The 21,437-nt window shown below is 39.0% G+C and overlaps 1 protein-coding gene across 4 annotated transcripts; it reads left to right on the top strand.

Moving 5' to 3' along the window:
• Window positions 1-3,834: 3,834 nt before the first annotated feature.
• On the top strand, window positions 3,835-18,476 carry LOC121354157 (arylsulfatase D-like). Of its 4 annotated transcripts, none has more exons than XM_041468565.1 (12): window positions 3,835-4,363; window positions 6,219-6,272; window positions 6,349-6,398; window positions 6,927-7,076; window positions 8,455-8,576; window positions 10,026-10,148; window positions 13,212-13,635; window positions 14,366-14,502; window positions 15,702-15,836; window positions 16,214-16,376; window positions 16,664-16,785; window positions 17,117-17,311. In XM_041468565.1, exons 3-12 carry the CDS (start codon window positions 6,373-6,375, stop codon window positions 17,176-17,178), a joined length of 1,464 nt encoding a protein of 487 aa, XP_041324499.1. In that variant the 5' UTR covers window positions 3,835-4,363; window positions 6,219-6,272; window positions 6,349-6,372; the 3' UTR covers window positions 17,179-17,311. The 4 variants fall into 4 exon arrangements, with proteins under 4 accessions (XP_041324499.1, XP_041324496.1, XP_041324498.1 ...); XM_041468562.1 differs by having other exon boundaries at window positions 3,839-4,363; window positions 17,074-18,476; XM_041468564.1 differs by lacking the exon at window positions 6,219-6,272 and having other exon boundaries at window positions 3,839-4,363; window positions 17,074-18,476.
• The last annotated feature ends 2,961 nt before the right edge of the window (window positions 18,477-21,437 follow it).

The raw sequence follows: 21,437 nt of genomic DNA, 5'->3' as shown, positions 1-21,437 counted from the left end.
GGTGAAACTTGGCCTTATTTGAATTCCAAAAGCAATGATACAGATAAGTGTCAAAATCCTGTCTGACAGTTCCCAGCTTTATGGCAATGGCAATGAGAAAGCTGAGTGTTTACTGCTGACTGCTGTGAACCTCACTCTGCCTTGCCTACCTGCTCTTTGCTGTGGTGATTCTGAACCTCTCTCAGTTGCAGATGGTGAGAGGTTAAGATACTTTTGGTATGAGTTGCTTTATCTTTAAACGTTATAATAAAAACCTTTCCTACAATTTATTAATTCAATCAAAGTAAAATCCCCAAAAAAAAGTTTATTTCAAGGAAATTCACAGATTTCTCAATCATTAAATGCTTGTACTGGTACAGCTACCAGTGGCTAACAGAGGAAATTAAGAGAGAATATTTACACTATGTAGATGAGAAACAACTCATATCTGGTAGTAGAGACATATTTTTTTCTCATGATTTCTTAAGTAGGCTGCATTTGTGATGGGCTTTGTTTCTCCCAAAACTGATTTCCTTTTCTTTGGATAGTAAAACATCAGAGGAAGAAAGTTTCCCAGTTAAATCTGTCTCATGTAAATTCCAGAAACCCTTTTCACTGTAACTATTTTCATTATTTTGTTTATATTGGAACCCACATATTCTCCCTCAGACAGAGAATCACATGATTGTTTAGGCTGGAAAAGACCTCTAAGACCATCTGAGTCTATTAACTCAGCCTGCCAAGTCCACCACTAAACCATGTCCCCAAGTGCCACATCTACCTGTCTTTTAAATACCTCCAGGGGTGGTGACCCAACCATTTCCCTGGGTAGCCTGCTCCAATGCTTGACAACTCTTGCAAAGAAGAAATTTTTCCTGATATTTAATTTGAACCTCCCCTGGCACAACTTGAAGCATTTTCAATTTCTCTGATTATTTAGCTTGATACCTGGGAGAAGACCAAGTCCTCTTGCCTTGCTACAGCCTCCTGTCAGGTAGCTGTAAAGAGCAATGAGGTCTTCCCTGAGCCTCCTTTTCTTCAGACTAAACACCACAAGCTCCTAAGCTGCTCCTCATCGGACTTTGCCCCAGACCCACCACTAGCATTGTTGCCCTTCTCTGGTCATGGTCCAACACCTCAATCTCCTTCTTGTCATTAGGGCCCCAAAACTGAACACAGGACTCGAGGTGAGGCCTCATCAGTGCTGCAGAAAAAAGCAGTGAGGTTTCTCAAAGTACTCACATGGGGCTTTCTGGGACTGCCTTGATCTAATGTATGGTAACATGTATGTGTCACTGCCTTTTTATGCCTTGAAGTGGGATGTCTTGAGAAATACACACCAAGAATGCAATACAGTGTGTCTTCCTCCAAATGTTAACTTTCTAGTCTTCTGGCATTTTAGGTTATGGTTTGTTTTTTTTTTTTCATTACAGTTAAAAATATAACTAAACACTTCACTTTTAACAGCTTCAATCCCAATAGAATAAGTATACAGGTTTTAGAAATTAAAGGCATCTCCATTGTTCAAATAGTAGGATTGTTTAATTCACATCAGATGGTTTTCCTTAAACTTCAAAAATAAAATCTCACCTTTCAAAACATTATTGGAAATGTTGTAATAAAAATAGCTTTCATAAATTTTTTGTATGGTATTCACTGTTTGATTTCATTGTATTCATTGTATTTCATTTGTATTCATTTGTTTAATCTCTTACTAGAATGACTAACAGTATGGTTTGGTATCACTTTAACCAATTCCAGTCTAGCTTGAACATAGAGCCATACAAATTCTCTCTGTACAGGCATTAATGGTTGACTGGAACCTTCAAAGGATGTTTCATCTAATCCTAGAATAGCATTATAGGACAGCTGGGCTGCCCTCAATGTGGCTGCCTTTCAGCATTCATCATAGAGTCTGGAGGGCAGGCTTAGATGTGAACAGTTAATTTTTTGTGGTGAAACCCAGGTGATATGAACCCATTCTATGATGCAGGAGGAAACAGCACTGGAATATGTGTCCTACTGGAAACCATGTGGACAATTAATTGCAATACAGCCTTCTAAGTATATCAGTTGCATTACTCACCAGCTATGAGATAAGTCAACTCTTGGCCAGGAATTGGTGTATCAGAATTACTGCTTTACCCCAGACCAGGAGAGCACTTTTGAAGCACCTCTTCCACTCACCCTCACCTCCTGCAGTTTGGCTCACGTGTCAGAGCAGTCCTGGAATACATGAACCAGGCTCTTCCCAGCGTTGCAAACCCATATTGCATGCCCCAGGACGACAGGTAAGGCTCTGTAATTGCTCCTGGGCATCCAGACCTAGTGTAAATCAGAGTTCCAAGAAATAACATCACATCATCATTGTGCAATGACTTTTAGGAAGGTGAGTATGGATCTACTGTACTCTGAAACAAATAGAAGGCATTAGTCGCTAGAGGGAGCCCCTAAATCATCATATCCTACACCAAAGCCCACCTCAGCTGTTAGCTGTTGAAGCACTTTAATAGTGTCACAGTGTTACTGCCTCAGTAAAGAAAACGAGGGGAAAAAATAGGAGTATGCAAGGCTTCTGCGAAACTCAACATTCATTCCACCTTCTGAAAAAATACGGGCTTTTTAAAGATTTTCCCACAGAAAACCAGCTATTGCAAATTCAGTGCATTGGTTGGGAACAGAATTAGCTTTGCCAACCCCTTTTAAAGATGTCATCTTCAAGAAGCACCAGTGAGAGGGCATTCACCTTTCCCTCCTTCAAAGATCAAACACCAACATGGGCATGAGTTGTCAGTCTGAAAATCTTTATACCACAAGCACAGCCCTCCTTCCTTTAACTTCGTAACACTGGCGTGGCCAGTGGCAATTCCCAGCAGACAGACTTCAACAAGTGCTACCTAGAGCAGCAAACTGGTCTGGCTCTCTCTGTGCTTGAAGAGAGCTGTGGAAAAGACAGCAAAGGCATGTTCCTGTTGTGTAACTGCAGGCATGCATTCAATTTTCTGCTGTATTCTAAATTTAGTAAATAACATAGCAGTTACAGTTTGTGGTTCTCTGTTACAAACTCTGTAGAATTCGCAAGAGGTCCTGGAAAAAGCAACAACAAGGATATGAGAGCTGTTGAGATGGCCCCAGCTGCAAAAGAAGATCTCTCAGTCAGCAGGGCCCTGCAGGGATTGATTGCAACCTGGGCAGAAAAACCCAGAAGCAGCTCAGAAGGTGTTTCTTTTTAGAAAACATGCGGCAGTAGAGGGCATCAGACAACAAGAAATCCTGTAGACCTTAATGAATCCTTGAAGTGCTAAAGGGCCAGTGAGGGGAATGGGAACTAGAGAGGTACAGATTTGGATTCTATAATGCAGGTGGGGACCACAAAACAGACACTGAGAGAAGTAAAACCAGATACATCACTCCTTCTGTGCATGTTGGCTGTAGCCACTCCAGCATGGTAACACTGTGGTGGGAGGGAACAGGGAAAGGATCACCTGTGGTGCTCTGACTTGCCTCAGAGGTGCTCCACTAACAATCCAACCTGAGCACTGCAATTTATACCAACTCACCACAACATCTCCTTTCTCTCATAAGATACAAAAATGCAGGAAACTGTCAGTAAAGCAAGATTGCTGTTGGGTAGTGCCTCATGCTGTTCCAAAACACATAAGAAATAATCAAGAAAGTAAGCATTAGCTAGCATATAAACTTAATTTGTCCCTTTGAGCGATGGCTAGGAAACAGGCAGCACTTAGAAGTGAAGCTGAATGACTCATTTTCTGAAAAAGAAAATTCAAACCTCTTACCAGCATTTCCTCCCCACCCTAGAACTATTTGTCCCAGCATGTGCAGAGACAACCACCTCACTGCAGCGTGCACTCAGGGTGGCCATAAGTGAAGAAATTAGCTCAATTTCTATTTCTACAACAAATAACTGCTGCTCCATAAGTACAGCGATTTTCTCTTTTCCTTGGTGGAAGTGAGGAAATGCTTTTTGGGAACTATTATTTACAGTACCTTTCACAGGAGTGTCTCAGCCTTGAAGGAGATCATTCCCATCCCTTGAGAGACTGGTGGTTAGGCAGAAAGCATTTTAGCTGTGTCTGTGGCGCTCCCCAGGCAGACCCTCACGCCCTGTGTGAATGTCAGAGTTGGGCAAACAGCAGGGGGAAGTGCAGCTTGAGACTCCATGAGAAGCCAGAACATGCAGCTGCTTGGAAGCTCTGGCACAACATGCTTTTCCTGTGGTGAGCTGTGGGACGTGCAGCTAGGGCACATTTCGGGACTGCCTTCAGAAACGCTGCGCAGTAGCAGCAGTCTTCGTGCTGGAAAATTTGGAATCATTTTAAGTCACCAGTCTATCAGCTGCCTGCTTTGAACACAACTTGACCAGGTACTGTATTCCTCCCTTACTATGTTGGGAAATACACAGGAAAATGTTAATGGCTATTTGGAATTTTTTTTTTTCGTTCTGTAGATAAAAATATCTCAAAGAAGTTTTTAAAATACTTTTCCCTTTAGAACAACATTTTTCTCATACAAGGCTATATACAAAGAGAGCCGCAGGCTATGTTTATAAGCCTTTGCTTTTATCAGTATCAAGTCTACAAAATAGGAGTTTTTAAAAGAAATTTTCACAGACTGAACAGTACTGAATTGAGTGGTATTAACTGTGTGACTTTTCACTGAGTGTTGCCAAGGTGGATGTTACAAATACACACTGTTTTCAAGGAAAGTGTATACGAGTATGTCAAAAACAATGAATATTTCTTCTTATGAGATTTTAGTATCTTGTAAGTATTTTGTTAGAAAGGTAAAGACTGATTATAAACTTTGAATCAATACAGGAAAACAATTGATAAGTTATGAAAGATATGCAAGATATTCCCTCCCAGGATTATTAAAATAGATGAAGAAAGGGACAAAAACTAAATTACTTTGGGGGAGGGATTAACAATGGGAGAGGGAGGAAGTAGTTTTGCTTTAAGCCAAATTCAGTTTGGGTAGCAGAGGGAAATGTTTGCTTGTGATTTCTCTGTCTGGGCTCCCATCACCTTTCACTGAGGAAATAGCTTGACAGGGATAATACCAGTCAGTATAATAAACCAATAGCTGTTTTCTGTATATTGCCTGCTATTTTACAGGCAGCTTCTGGGGAGGTTCAACCTCGAGCTCCAGCTGTGCTTTAAATCAGTGTCTCTCTACCGTGTGACAACCAACTGCACCATTAAATCTGATTATCTCCAACTCCTTTATTACTTCAACTGTTTTGGAGTTTTGCAGGATATAAATGTTAAAGATGGCTGAAGTGTTCTCCTGTACTTTTCCTATAACTACTTAGGATGCAGCAAAGGCACAAACTCACATGCAGGAAACTGACTGTCTCTAGGTAGCAATGCTGCCTCAGCTCTCATGCTTGTAAGCAAATGTTTGGATGCCAGTTTTCTAAGCACAGAAATTTATTTTTTCCCACTGAAGCTTGTAGTGTTGATGGATAAAAGAATTATTAGTATTAATTATGAATATTAATGATGAATATTAACTAAACTGCTTAATACATCATTTCTGAAACAAACATAATTCATAAAATTGAGGTGCTTGGGACAGTTGAGCCCGGAGTGGGATATATTTCAAAGAAGTCTATTTTAACAAACTGCTTAATACATCATTTCTGGAAAACAAAAATAAATATGAAACAAACATAATTCATAAAATTGAGGTGCTTGGGACAGTTGAGCCCAGAGTGGGATATATTTCAAAGAAGTCTATTTTAAAACTTTAGAACGAAGCTCACTCAGCCCCTACTTCAAAGTCTTCAAATAGTTTATCTCACTGTCCTGACAGTGAAAGAAAAGCCCCAGAGAAACCTCTTCACTCTCAGAGTTAAGTAACAAGAGATCATGAATTCTTCCAAGAAATTATAATTGTTGGAAAAAGATGAGTAGAATTTCTACAACTAAAAATTCCTCTTACAAGCCTGAAAAGAAACTTACCACATTATGTGAAAAAGCACAATGTTGCTACTGTCTATGGTTATAGAAATGTAAATTATATTGAAGACTGGATTTTAAATCACTATTTTTTCCTTTCTGAACATTAAATATTTTTTATATAGATGATTCATGTAAGAAAATGGAATTATTTCACTATTTTGAGATAAACTTCTTTACTCAAAAAGAAAAATCCCTCTAATAGTGGAAGGGCTAGCAATAAAAATAATATTAATGCCTTTACTCTTCTTCATTTAGGGTCTGATCTGAGGTGCACTGGAGTAAATAAAACAGACTGTTAACAGGCTTTGAGTAAGTTCTTAATCTATTTTTATTGCAGTTGCTACTAGGAAGATGTAACTATGACAGAGTACTCTTGGTTTTGCAGGATCTGAACACTCCAAATGCAGAAATGATTTGGCAACTAACATCTCATTGGTAAGAAAATACTATGAGTTACTGTTGTATCATACTTAGATCTAAAGTGAGTGAAGCTTAATAATGACGTAATACTGTGCTATAAAAGAGTAGCATTGTTTATCTCACAGTGTGATTTTTGTTTGTTTTTCTTGTTATTAATTTTTTCACAACCCAAAGATCCCAGTCCAGGCAAAAACCATGTCAGAGGAAGTTGATCCCATTCTCAGCTTCCCAGAACAACCCTTTATAAACATCCAAAGCCATAATCACTTGTATGCCATCTGCTGCATGTAACTTCCCATGTGAGACTGCTCACAGGAAACTTGGAAACAATCAGGAAAGGAGATTTTTTTTTTAAGTTGTGGTACTGACATTTTCCCCTTCATTACATCAGTTTGGGCAAATGATAAACACTTAGCACACTCTCTGTGTCTGCACAGAGCGGTCTGGTCTGCAGCCAAGCTCACAAAGGAGGGTCTCTGGCCACGTGCAGGGGGAGTGATGAATGGCCAGGTCACTGGCTTCTTTTACTCTTCTGTGTTTCAGGTCACCCCTGGTTACACCCCTGATTTTTGGTCTGCTTCTGCAAGCACCATTCACACAGCCTTCCACCATCACACAGCCAAACTTTGTTCTGTTGCTGGCTGATGATCTCGGCATTGGGGATGTAGGTTGCTATGGGAATGATACTATCAGGTAAGGAAACTGACCCTAAGGGTGAACAGAGCTGGTGTGATATTTAATGTAAACCTGAAACTCTCTGCCCAGCATTATCTCACAGCCTGGAGGGCATTCCCAGAACCAGCTCTGCTGTGTGGCACTGTTTTACTATGGGAATATGATAATCATTCTTGTGTATCCCTTAATTGTCTAACACTTAAGAAACAGCTGTACCCAAAGGTAGAAACATTGTCCCCTCTTCTAACACACAGGCCTCATTACCTCATTTTAATTCTATGTTACCATTCTTTCCCAGTCTCACCTCAAAATACAGTTAAATGACTGCAATGAGCAAAGTTACTAGGAAATATTTCTCTTTTCAGCCTCAAAGACATAGAATTTGCCTTCTCTTTGAAAATTGTGCCACAGTATTGCCTGCTGGCTTGTAACATGTTTGAACAAAATGAAATTTGCTACGATCCCTCCCCTCATCCAGCAAAGTTCTTGGAATCTTACCCTGAAAGGCTTCAAATCAGCAAGTTCCTAACAGGCAGCTGGTGACCATAGGTAGCTGATAGGGCTCTGCAAAGCCAGGCCTCCACAGCATCATCCCCAATGCATGAATCTTCTTTTTTACATTCAGGGTGTACTAACAGGGGGACAAGTACCTGGGCTCTCTTAGCCACTCTTTCTCTGCAGTGCAAAGAATGGCAGGATTTGGAAACACTTTGGGAAGCAGCTTGGGAGCACCTAGTGCTCCTTTGAGGAGGAATGTTTATCAGCTAACTGAGATGGCAATTGTGTGAAGGGTGGAACTACTTTTTTTTGTTTGCCAAGTTACCCTGGACTGCGCCTCTGGTGAAAGGCTGTAGAGAATAAGAAATGTTGCAGATGTTGTTTCCTGGCAGTGTGTCTTTGAGGGAGGAATCCATAACAGTATGAGTACAAAGCAACAAAACGTCCAGGATCTTTCAAAATCCTACTGAAGGATTTGCCTTCTTATGAACACCATTAAACTGATAACTGCAAAAACAAAATTGTAAAGCTGAAGCTCAATGTAATTTAAAATAGAAGTAGGCACACCTTGAATTGAAAGAGGGGGATATTGTACACACAGCTCTTTGGGAGCCAGTGTAGGAAAGGCAGCTCTGGGGGAATGAAAGGTCTTTGCTGTGATGGTGGTGAGACAACTGGAACATGGAGAAGCTGTGGATACCCCGTACTCAGAAGGGTTCAAAGCCAGGTTGGATGGGGCTCTGAGCAACCTCATCTAGCGGATTTAAATAAATTACAAAAATATTTCCTGGCCATCTTCAAGCAGAACAAACTTCTGAAAATAAAGATAAGTATATAATTTCTTATTCCCTTGAAAGACTCTCTAGGTGATATCTGGTGGCATTGGTTGCTTTTTTAGGACCCCCAACATCGATCGCCTGGCAGAGGAAGGAGTGAAGCTGACCCAGCACATCGCTGCAGCCCCGCTCTGCACGCCCAGCAGAGCAGCTTTCCTCACTGGCAGATATCCCCTCCGATCAGGTTTGCCTTGCAAAGCCACACACCCTTCAAACATTGCTCTTCTGCTGGAGAGAGCAGTGTCATACAATGGGCACAGAAGAAATGAGGGTGTGCAGATAGGGGTGTCACAGACACTCCATCCTCACTGAGACACACGAGGTGTCAGGCACACTTTGAGGTGGCTTCTGCATTTGGAGGCTATTTGTGAACTTGTCTGGGAGGAAGCAGAGCAGAGAAGAACCAGCTCTGCAGAGCATCTTGGTCTCCCCCAAAGCACAATTTTGGTTACCTTTTGATGCTCTGTTGTACAGATTGCAGCCAGAATGGAGTTAGAGCAAACTGTCACATTCAAAAAAGTCATTACACAAAACAGGAAGAATAGTAACAACACACTTACAAATCACTAGTTAAATTAATTTCCATCATAGGTGACTCCTCATCAGATGTCAGCAGCAGCTCAGCCCTGCAGGGAGCAGAGCAGACCTGTGCAGATGTGTGTCCATTCCCTCCAGTCAAGGTGCAGAAGGAGTCATTCATGGGAAAGCTTCTTTACGTATCTGTCAAAATTAATCTGTCCTAGGAAATAACAGTTTGACAGCAATATTATTTTTTCCCAATTGTGTTTTTGAAGAAAAAACACAATCCTGTCAAACTGCATCCCTGAGATGAAGAGATATGAAAAACAAATAGCTCTACATGTTTCTAATAGCAACCCTCAAATGCTTGTTCTATTGCAAATTATCTTTGGAGCCTTCATTCCTGAGGCATTTTGAAGCTGACATGTCATCCTACTTTTATCATGACAGCTCCCGCTGAGACTGGTAGTTTGAAAACACTAGTAGTTTGAAAGGGCTTGTACAGACCCTTTCCCACTGTAACAACAGGGCCAGAGATGTTCAGTGCTACAATGACAGATTGAACTTTACATGGCGCTGTATGATGGGGTTATGCCAGGATAAAATACTAAATGGTGGGGTGTAAACCTGCAGGTGAAGAGAAGATAGCTACTCTGTGGGGCTCAGAGATCAGATGCCAGCCATGCCGCTGTGCAAGGAAACCCTGAGTGACCTGGCAGCCCTCAGTGAGCTGGAGTCTGAGACTGACAGGGGGCTGAAGTCTCCTTGCGCTCCTCCCTGCCCTCACATTCACACTAAGGAAGGGCATTTCATACAGACTAGGTGCCACTGTGACATATAAAATCTCCTGTACAAGTGTCATTCCAAATGAAATGAAATTAAAGAAAAAAAAAGTTTCAACATGAGACACAAAGATGAAAGGATAGTAACTATGGTGGGTCTTAACTCTTTCTTCATCTTGTCTAGGATCTTAGATTCATTTTCTCATACAAACAGCATTACAACAAATGTTAAACACTACCATTTCAATGCAACCAGGAAACAAAAAAAGTATGTTGGATAAAAGTACTCAACCCTTTATACTGACTCAGATTGTTTCTTATTGCATTTTCAGGGATGGATGCTATAAACGATTACCGTGTTATTTTTTGGAATGCCGGCTCAGGAGGGCTTCCTCCAAATGAAACCACTTTTGCCAAAATACTGCAGCACCAAGGCTACAGCACAGGATTGATAGGTATGGGGGCACTCCTCTCCTAAAGATGTTCTTGCATGTGTTTCACCTGCACATCTCACTCAAACCATTTGTTTTAGTTAGTAAGTGCTCATACTTCAGTTGTAAGATTTTTATTTTCTGATTAGGAGTATTATGTAAATAGAAACTCTGACCAAAAAGTACCTCTCTTAAAAGAACAAGCATAGGATAAAGAGGGCAATTTTTACCATTGACCCACTTTCAAGCACAGCTCTGGTTGTTAAAATACATAACAGAAAATGTTATTAATTCATGAATATTATTATGCCAGGTATAAAATACTTATTCCAATATTATTTCATTTTTAAAAAGTAAAATGGGTGTCATTTAAATATGCACGATGATGTTTTACACAGTTCAGAGCAAATTCACACAGAAGGGAACAGCTGCTACTTAAAACATTAGAGACAGTTAATAGTGTCACAAGATTGGGCCTTTCAGAAAGAGAAACAAAGCAATTATTTTTTTCTTCAGTCACAGCATGCCACTGTAGTTCACCAAGATCTCAGTACAGCCCAAAACCACTGCCTCCTTTAGCATCAATGTGAATTTCATTTTACTTCATATTTTATAGCACTATTTTTTTAGTACAGTTGTAGCTTTTGGTCATGATCTTGTTCCAAATGATTATTTATCTTAGATGTATCACACAGTTTCACAGTTTGATAAAGCACAAACATTCCTGTCTGATTTTTCAGCTATTTGCCCTACCTCATCTGAGCATGTAAAATGTCAAAATACAAAATCTATATCTGGCACATAAAAATATTAGCTGCACAAACCAACTGAATTTATTAATAAAACTTCCTCCAGAAATAGATTTGTATTCATTTAACAGAATAAGTCTAAACCATACCAGACAAAACTAAAAGAAACCTTCCAAGCAATTCAAATTCTACATTACTGAAGTTCCATCTCCTGTTAGTTTTATAGTGATATTATTTTAGTTCTTTAAATCAGCTTGTAAAACAGACTGTGCATGCTTCCTCTTGGTTCCAGCATGTTACCACTAGCAAAACAATCAGATTTGTCTCCACTCTCCCCAGGGAATTGCCCTGCAGAGGAGTCATGCTGCTTGCCTCCCAGAAGCAAAACAGAGAGGCATTTTCCCTGTGGGCATCTCAGCTAAAATCACACCACAGGTGCCAAAGCATCACTTAGATTAACCAGATTGACAGATCCTGATTAATTACACCATGGGGGATGATGCAAAGAACCAGTGATAGGTGACACACAGAATACCACAAGAATTTTACATTCAAGTCATGAAGCAAAAAATCTTAACATCTACCCATGTCACCACAGCTGAATGAGCACTAAGTAGTCTCACCTGAATTGTTTGTGATTGTTTTGCCCTGAGCACAACCAGTTTAATTGCAATGTTAAATCCTATTAATAACCTGCAGCCTGAGGTGATAATGAGATTTTTTGTTGAGAAATGTTTTGAAGGGTCTTTGTAGTCAGAAAACCAATGCTGTATAAGTAATGCCCTCAGAGATTAATTTATCTTAATTATACATTTAGTTTAGCTTTTGGTGATTTGATTCTTTTCTAGCATGTCAGAAACCTTTATCGACCTCAGCTGGATATTTAGGTGTTGGAGTGCATCTGAATTCCAAGAATACTTAGCTGCACCTGTATTTATGACCAATGCATTTATGTATTGATTACAAACCTGTTTCATTCTACAGCTGGCTCTAAATATGTCAGGAGGTAAACTGAGTAGAGATTTTAGCTGAAAGCAATTCATCCACCTACACTAGAACTTCCATTCTTTCTTTATATTTACAGCTGAGAAACAGCAATTTTTCCCCTCTGGAGCAGTTTTTTCTGCTCCTATTGTAATGCACTGCAATTCTATTGAAACCCACTCAGGGTTGGCTGCTATTATACCTACTTATAACATACTGAACCATTTCTTGAGGATAACATCATACTGGAAGTGCACAGTTCCTCTCTCTACAATAGGAATTAGTTTCAAATTAGTTCTCAAGTTCTTAATGTCCATTATGCTCTGACATCCAAGATCTGCAAAAAATGCCATTAAACATCTGATGAGTGGTAGATTTCGTTCACTCAATTCAGACATTCTGAAACCTCAGTGTTTGAACCAAACGAGTCAATTTACTATGTCACCACATAAGTGCCTAACCAGGCTGTTTCAATAAAAGCATGGTTTTAATGAGCATTTCATGAAAGCAGTTGGTATGATCATAATGAAGAACAAATTGTGTTGCAAAAGGTCAAGAGATGTTCCTTCTGATAAATGAAGACTTCAGTATTTAAAAGAAGAAGGCTTTAACTTTTAAAATTTTTATTAAATCCAAATAAATGGCAAAAATATTTATAAAATAAAGTCTTTTATTGTCAGGCAGTATATGGAGATATAACGATCATCAATGTTGCTTACAAATGTACAGCTTCATGAGAAATCCTGATCTCCTGAGCTCAAGTTTTTCTGGATCCAGTGGTTTGTCTGGCAAACAGTTAGATGAGCTGCTAGTTTAACTACTCTATCCATGTCTCCCCTTACCAATCTGGCACCAACACAGAATGTTGCCATAGTCCTGACACCAAGCACTTCAAAACCTCCCAGGAACAAGTCTGCATAGCACTTTGAAGGTAAAGGGACAACAAAAGAAGGTTATTTCCCCCTATGCTTAACAAAGGACAGCTTCCTCCTAATTGATACTTGACAGGTCTCCAGGAAGGCCATATATTTTTGCTCAATTCAGAATTTTTCTCAATTTCTATTTCTAGTTGCCTTTATATGTTTTTTTTTTTTTTTTGTATGTTTGATCAAAGCTACAGGCCATGAATATATATACAGAGCACCAAAAAATGTGTTGAAAATTTATAAATTGTTGAGGTTTAATTTAGTCAATCCCGTTATATAACTACATACTTGGTATATTTCTGTGTAGAAGGCAGAAGCAGTTATCACAAGCAGAAAACAACCAACCACTTTTTGAGAAATCTTTTGTTAAGGAAAAGTCCATTTTTTAAAATATTATCTTTTTATATTTTAATAACTTCTATTTTCAGGGAAGTGGCATCAAGGTGTTAACTGTGAATCCCGCAATGACCACTGCCATCACCCTTTAAAGCATGGATTTGACTATTTCTATGGGATGCCTTTCACACTAATAAGTGACTGTCAGCCAACAGAAACACCAGAGATGGACAGAGCCTTCAGGAGGAAACTCTGGCTTTCCACTCAAATGATTGGCCTCATTACACTCACTGCTTTCCTTGGGAGACTGACTGGCTTGATTTCAGTCCACTGGAGAACACTGACCTGCCTTGCTGGGTTCAGTCTCCTGTTCTTCATATCCTGGTTCTCAAGTTATGGATTTGTACGGTACTGGAACTGCATTATGATGAGAAACCATGGAATTACTGAGCAGCCAATGGTGACAGACAGAACTACGTCCCTTATCTTGAGAGAGTCCATTTCATTTATTGAAAGGTGAAGTGGACTTCCTTTGACCACAAGTTTTCTGGTTCTTGTACATTTTGCAACTTGGAAACAGCACTTTCCTCTTTCATATCTTCATAAGTTTTTATAATTTTTGCAGTATTATGTAGGATTATAAGTACTGTTATTTTTATTAATTTTAAATAATATGAATAGGTATATAATGTAATTAAAAAGAAAAAATAGCTGATGCTTAAGGATGCCCCTTATTCCTAGCTTCAGTAAAGCTGATAATACTACCCAGCTTCCATAGGTTGTATTGAATATTTCCAGGCTATATTTAAGAAATATATACACCTATCAATGAGAGCAGCATTGCAGCTTTAAGGAATAGCAGGTGATGTCAGAAATGTGTGTGTGGGCCAGGGAAGGAGAAGCAGAACTGTGATGTAACCTTATCATATGGACTGATAAGTGGGCATCAGCTGGCAGGGGATGAACCTGCTGCCTTCAGTAGCACAGTGGTGCTTTGCAATAGCAGAAAGTGGATCTTTAATCTGGATATTTTCTATCTATGATTCAGTGTAGAATATGATATTTTATATAGACCCAGAATTATTCTATGGGATCCTAATCACTGGCTTATATAATCTTACAAAGTTAGGTGTTTCTGAAGGGATTGTTGAAATATCTATACAAAAATAACACCATTTTTCACTACAGCTGATCTGCATTGAGAACCTTCCTCCCTAATAACACAATGTTGATTTTTGTTTTGTAGAAATAAGCACAAGCCATTTCTCCTCTTTCTTTCCTTTTTGCATTCTCACACCCCTCTCCTCACCACAGAGAAGTTTCTTGGGAGGAGCAGACATGGTTTATATGGAGATAATGTAGAGGAGATGGACTGGATGGTGGGTAAGTCAATATAGTATCTAACAATGTCTCCAACTATCAAATATCTAGGTTTAAATAAACAGATTTTATTAAAAGAACAAGGAAGATGATTAAAAGTATGTACAAAAAAAAAATCATAAGCATTTCATGAATATCTGTCAATCTTGTGTGAGCACTGATGATTTACAGTGTTGGTTTTCTACTTTCTCCAGTCTTGGGCCAAATGTTTGCTCTTTTTTTTTTTTGTTTTTTTGGTCAAGTTTTTACCACTTTTAACCATGTTCCCTTAGCTCCTGTCAAGGAGCTCTCCTGTTTCTCATAGCAAATATGTGATAACTGTTTCATTTTCTATGATTAGTAAAGACCAGGTCATTTCAGCCTCAGAAGGTGATAAAATCAATAAGCAAATTAATTTCAGATGAATAACAGCAGGTTATTTATTTGTGACGGCTGCACTAAGCAGAATACTGGATATTTTTCGGCCATGATCACAAATCCAGAGATGTCCATCAGTGTTATCTGGTATGCCTCTCACAATAAGATTCGTGTTATTTTTCAGGCTGTTTTTCTGGAGGGGAATGAGAATTAGTTATCATTCAGTCATGATGGACAAAAAGTATTCACATTTGCAAAAGAGAGAAAAGTGAGATACACATACAGGAAGAATTTGGTTTCAAGCCTGTCAAACATTTACATACTGCAAATATAATTAAGGATGTCAAAAACAGCTCAAGAATTACTTTCAAATTTAAAGGCACTTTGTTATTAATGCATATTATACCCATGCAGTAATGTAATGCAAATCCTAACTGTGGTCTAGACAATATAAAATAAGGGTAATTTTATGTTTTTTCCATATTTTTCATGATGGCCACCACTGATGCAGGCACTAACTTTTAGATCATAATTTCTTTCCATATTTTTACAGTACATGGTAGTTTTTGCCCTTGACAATACAGGCTTCTTGTCTGTGACTGTGGTTCTTGCACTCCTTGTTAAAATACCAATAATTAAGTGGTTACAACACATCACAAATTTTCTGTGCTTTTACAGACAATGAAATCATAACTACAAATATCAACCTTAAAATATATTAAACAATGAGCAGCCTTACCTAGGTAAGAAATTACACTGGTAAATGTTTACAAGTCAGAGGTTAAAATTTATGTAGTATGAGAGATATTTTTGCTTTTTAATATACACATATTTTGCATTTACAGGCCAGGTTCTAGATGCTATTGACAAGGAAGGCTTGAAAGAAACTACACTAGTTTACTTTGCCTCGGATCATGGTGGATGGCTGGAAAGACAAGAAGGTGAAAAGCAGTTGGGTGGCTGGAATGGAATATACAAAGGTAAGAGCTGTCAGGGACAGTGAAAACCCAGCAACAACTAGTAAAGAACTTAGGACACCTCTAAGGCTTAAGATTATACACTCAAGGAGTAACACTGGTTTATTACAAAGAAGCAAATATGTCTCGTTCTAATTAGGCATGTAACAATGTATTAAATTCTAACCTGGGCAGGTGTCCTTTGTAAGCATCAATTCTCAGATTGTTGGGGTCTGGTCTACTGAACACACTTTCACTAATGCTCAGTAGGAGCTTAGCAGCAAAAACAAACGAGTAAAGAAGGCTCACCAAGGTAACATGATAATACAATAAAATTTGTGCAAAAATTCTCTTTATTTTAAATCAAACTTTTTTTTTTTTTTTTTTTTTTTTAATGAAAGGTGGAAAAGCTATGGGAGGCTGGGAAGGAGGAATCCGTGTCCCAGGCATATTTAGATGGCCAGGAGTGTTACCTGCAGGCATAATTATTGATGAACCTACAAGCCTTATGGATATTTATCCTACAGTAGTTCATTTGGCTGGAGGGGAAGTGCCTCAAGACAGGTACAAATAAAAGCATTTATTCCTCCTTCTTTCCCAAAACAATGAAAAATCTAGCTTGGAAACACATTCTAAGAGTTTGATGTTTTCTTTTTCAGTCCTGTTGCTTTTTTAGACACAACGTTGTCTGAGTTCAGTCACCTCTTCTCTGCCTTTGAGATTCATCCCCTACCTGCCATCTCCTGCAATCCTTTTTCTTGTCCAGAGCTGCCACTTCCAGGGAGAGGTGTGCAGAGGAAGCACAGTCCTGTCCAGCTCACCCCAGCCCTGTGGTGTGTTTTTCTTGCTAGGGTGATGGACGGCCGGGATCTGCTGCCTTTGCTGCGAGGGGCGGTGGCGCACTCGGAGCACGAGTTCCTGTTCCATTACTGCGGCGCTCACCTACACGCCGCGCGCTGGCACCAGAAGGACAGTGAGTACACAGCTGCTTCCCAGAGAATTATGTTCAGCCTACGGGAGGGCACATTGTTCTAACACATTGTTTTTCTGGGATTCCGTCTTCCCAAGTACTTTGGGTGTAATGCAGCAAAGAACTTATATTGGCATTGGCTGTGTTGTACAGCCCCAGGAGAAATTACTGCATAAACTAATAAGTGTAGAGCTGAAGTGCATCCAGAAATGAACTCTAGAAAAACATTCACTCTTCCTTGCGATAACTGGCATTGTTATAACCAGCCTTCTGTGATTCGTTCTTTCCCAGCTGGAGCTGTTTGGAAGGCTCATTTCATGACTCCCATTTTCAGACCTCCTGGAGCTGGGGCTTGTTATGACAGAGGATTTTGCCCATGCTTTGGGGAAGGAGTGACCCACCACGAGCCTCCATTGCTGTTTGAGCTCTCACAAGACCCTTCTGAAGCCAACCCTCTCTCAGCTGACACAGAGCCCCTCTTTGACACTGTCATAAGGAATATTGGCAGAGCCATAGAGGAGCATCGCAGGACACTGACTCCAGTGCCAGAGCAGCTCTCTGTGTCCAACGTGGTGTGGAAGCCATGGCTGCAGCCATGCTGTGGGACGTTCCCATTCTGTTGGTGTGATAAGGAAGGTGATAATAAACTTGTTGACCTATAAAGGATAGAACCTGATACTTTCTCAAAAATGTATTTAGGTTAAGAGTGTTTCCTTTGGGGGTGTTGACCCCTGGGTCATATGTTTCTCTAAATTGAGTCTTTATAAAGTAGTAATTGTTCCAGTGAATGGCGCAGTATTTAGTAAAGGTGGCTTTAAGCTGAACACTCTCAGGGAGGGATCAAGAGAGATGATCCGAAGACCATGTTTTAACTAGCAGCTGCTAACAAGTGACTGAATAGTTCAAATGCACTGAAGCAGGCCAAGATTAGAGCTGTACAAGTAATGATTCTGAATGTATATTTTTTGGGTTTTTGCACTGAATTTCTAAGTGATTCCTGGACTGAGGTCTCCCTTAATTCTGTTATCCTAATCTCCCTTTTGTTATCCTAGCAATGCATTTTGTTATCCTTATCTCTCCTTTTGTTATTCTGGCAATGCATAAGGTGACCCTATAATAAATTTTTGCAGACTACTGCTTCCAAAATCATTAGAAAATAGTCTTGCCTGCAGTTCCTCAAAAAAATGTTTCTTATGAGAGGCATTCTTCTTCCCTTGTAGCTAGTGACTCCAGCAGCAGTGATGATGACAGCTGATTGTCCTGGGCAAGGCATAGAGCTTGGAAACATGACAAGCTGGGTAGTGGCTGTCTGATCTCTCTGAGAAGGGTGGGACTCCTCTGGTTGGAGTCAACTTCTTCTCATGGAGAGGAAATAAAGGAAGGACTGTCCTTTTCCAAAGCTCCCTTTGCCTCCAGCTCCCTAAACAGCACTGTCAAGGGCCTTTTGACATTGATAGCCACAGCAGTGCCACACTGATAACCAGTTCAGTGATTTGGTCACAGGACTGCACAAGTTACCCTGCTGCCCAGACCTCAGTCATAAGTGTTTCCTGATGACAAGTAGCATGTTCAGAAAAGATCCTTCAAAAGATGGCAAACAGTAATTATGAAAACAAGCAATAATTTGCTTTGAAAAAAAAAAAGATACCAATAATTTTTTTGCTGCAGGTTTTTTTTCCTTCTTTGTGTTAAAATAGTTGCTCCTAATTACATGGCCTTTCAGGTAATACTTTTCTTTTTAGGGCTGTAAATACATCTGTTCACATAGACACGTTTACACTGGTACAACAGAATAGCTACACATCTGAGAACATAATTTGCCCATTTGTTTTACTTCACTGTTTTTAATTATTCTTTAACTACTGTGCTAGGACAAATTTATCTTATTCATCTTACTTGGTAAACATTTGGCTTATTTTGGTTTTTTTTTCCTCTCTTGTTTCCCACAATTCAGTCACCAGGAAATCTGCAGGTAAACAAAGCCCTGAAGCTTAAAAGCAAAAATTTATTTTATGCTGTGACTTCATGCATTTCACATGTTATAATTCAACCAGATACTCCATCAGTGCTATTGATGAGAAAGGTGCTTAGTCTTACTGTGAAAAATTCAAGACATTTGCTAAATCCATCACTTTCACATGTTCTGATTGCTGCTACTTCCTCCATTGTTAGAAATGTCTGGGTTCTTTCCTCATTTGAGTGTATTCTGTTTAACTGGTTCTCTCTTGGAGATTTAAAGATCTTTTCATATTCAAAATGAATTGTTTTCTTTAGCTGAAATTACTGTAATCAGAATGGAATTTTTCAATTTTCTCAGTCATTTTCCAGGATATCACTTCCATTCTAAAACCAGTTTAGTACGTGGGATTTTATGTCCTCTCAATTTTTCAACACCTTTAGGAATGTACATGTTTGATATCTGTGAATATGAGCAAACCAGTTTTTCTTCTGCTGAAATACTTCATAGCACTGTAGGATATGTATATCCATTAGGACCAGGAGGCACTGGAAAACGTCTGAGCTAGGATTTGTCCTGGACACTGGTGCTAGCACATGAAAGCACAGTGATCATCCCTTGCTGATCTCCAGAGTGCCATGGGAGCAGCAACCCTTCAGGGCAGAAAGGACACTACTCCTGGAGTGAAGTCAGGCAATGACAATATTATTACTGCCTTGAAAATAACATACTTGGAAACATATTAACTAGCAAATACTAGTCGGCTTGCTCACATTTTTTTCTTTTTTTTTCTACAAGATTAATTGCACTATTTCATTGCAAATAATTTGGTAAGACTGACTGTTTCTGTTGAAAACAACACGGTTTTCATCTCATTGATTTATGCTGGTCATAGCCTGAGATGACGTAGATAGTGTTCAAGACAGGACTTCAAGAGCATCTCACAAAACTTCTAAGATCTAAATTTGGATACTGAAAATGTTTTCAAACACAGTAGAAAGCAATATTTGAGCATGAAAATCAAGCTGTTAAAAACATAATTATCTCCTTTCATTTGAAAATTGGACATAAAATATTTGTCTGTTTTACTGAAAAGAGATCTGTGAAGAACAAGAAAAAAAAAAGAAATAATTCTATAAGTAGTATTGTAGTATTTGATCTTTTATGGTTTGCTTGCTTGTTTGTTTTTACATTAGAATAAGAGCAATATTTTTAAGCTGGTTTTGAACTCTCCCAGACAAACATTGTTCAAGTGCTTCAGCTTGACTTCAGCACTTAATCACCAAAAAGATCACAGTTTTCAGTATTTCAAGCTAAGCCTCTGTGGACACCATTACAGGATATTCTGATGATTTGTCAGGCTTAATTAATAGTTTTGTCCCTGGACATGCAAGTTGGTATCAGTGATGTCTACACTTGAACGCTATCTGAAACAAGACTGCCTGTGCTGTTAAATAACATTGCAGGGGCAAACCAAAATATCAGTAATCAAGGGTAGAACCTGGAAATGTCAAAATCAGGATTATAAATTTAAAAACTCACAGCATCTGTCAGTACCATGAAACTGAAGGGACACAATGTTGCCTTATAATTTCCACTACGTGTCATGACATCACACATGTTTTACAAATATGCATTTTTATCCTATCTAAAATAAGCAATTAAAGTTATTATTGGAAATTACTAGTAATATATGAAGAACAAACTCTTGCTTGTCCTGCTTTTCAGGATTTCAGTTTGCATTATTTTGTCACTGGGGCTTCACTGTTTTGTTCTTGGACACTTTAGCATCCTTCATACTTTTTTGATAGTTTTTGTTATAAAGGAATTTACTAATCTCAGCAGAAGATTGGGATACTTGCAAAATTCAAACATGAGCCAGTTACAGAGTTGACTTTCTACTATTAGGCAGTTCATTTATTTCTTACTAGTCACTGCTACAATTAATGAATTATTTTTAACACAAATTTGCAAGTATTTTTTTAAAATAAATGCTCAATCTATATGAAAGAAGTTGAGAAACCAAGAAAAAAATGTTAAAACTAGGAGATGATACATAAGTTGATTTATTTCACCCTTTTTCATTCTTTCTCTGGAGGCCAAACTAAGGATGCTGGTAACAAAGAGTGCTTTAAAAGCATCACATCACCTTACTGTGCTTCTGATTATGGCAGATGGTCAGAGACACAAGATAGAGGAGCCTTTCTAGCAGGACAGAGCGAATTCCCACAGATGTGAGAGCTGGAAATGGTGTGATCAGATCCCAAATCCCTACTTTCTTCATTGAGTCTTTGCAGACTGAATCCTTCCCTTGAGTCTTGGTTTGTAATCCAGGAACTTTCTGCTGCCTCCTCCTGAATTGTAACATTTCCACACAGTTTTTCCAAGTCCCTCAAAAGAAAAAAAATTATCTTCATGTTTCTGAAGCTTTCCTTTAATATGTTCTCCCTAATACAGGCAAGCATTCTACTCTCAATAGTGGAGCTTGAACCTCATTCCTCATTTCTTTGCCCCTTTTCACAGCTACCAATTACTTTTCTGGGCAGAAGTTTTTAGTGAAAATATTGCAGTAACTACTGCTATATGCTGATACTATTTAAGACCCTAATGCTCTCCTTGATTTCTGCACACCACACCCACCAACGACACTTTGAATACCACTGTAATTATCAAGGGCTAGATAGTAAATTCTGCTTTC

This window comes from Pyrgilauda ruficollis, unplaced genomic scaffold (assembly GCF_017590135.1).
Source record: "Pyrgilauda ruficollis isolate IOZ18807 unplaced genomic scaffold, ASM1759013v1 scaffold22, whole genome shotgun sequence".
Taxonomy (NCBI): domain Eukaryota; kingdom Metazoa; phylum Chordata; class Aves; order Passeriformes; family Passeridae; genus Pyrgilauda; species Pyrgilauda ruficollis.
Note: the sequence above shows the minus strand (reverse complement) of the source record. Positions and strands in the feature narration are given on the sequence as shown.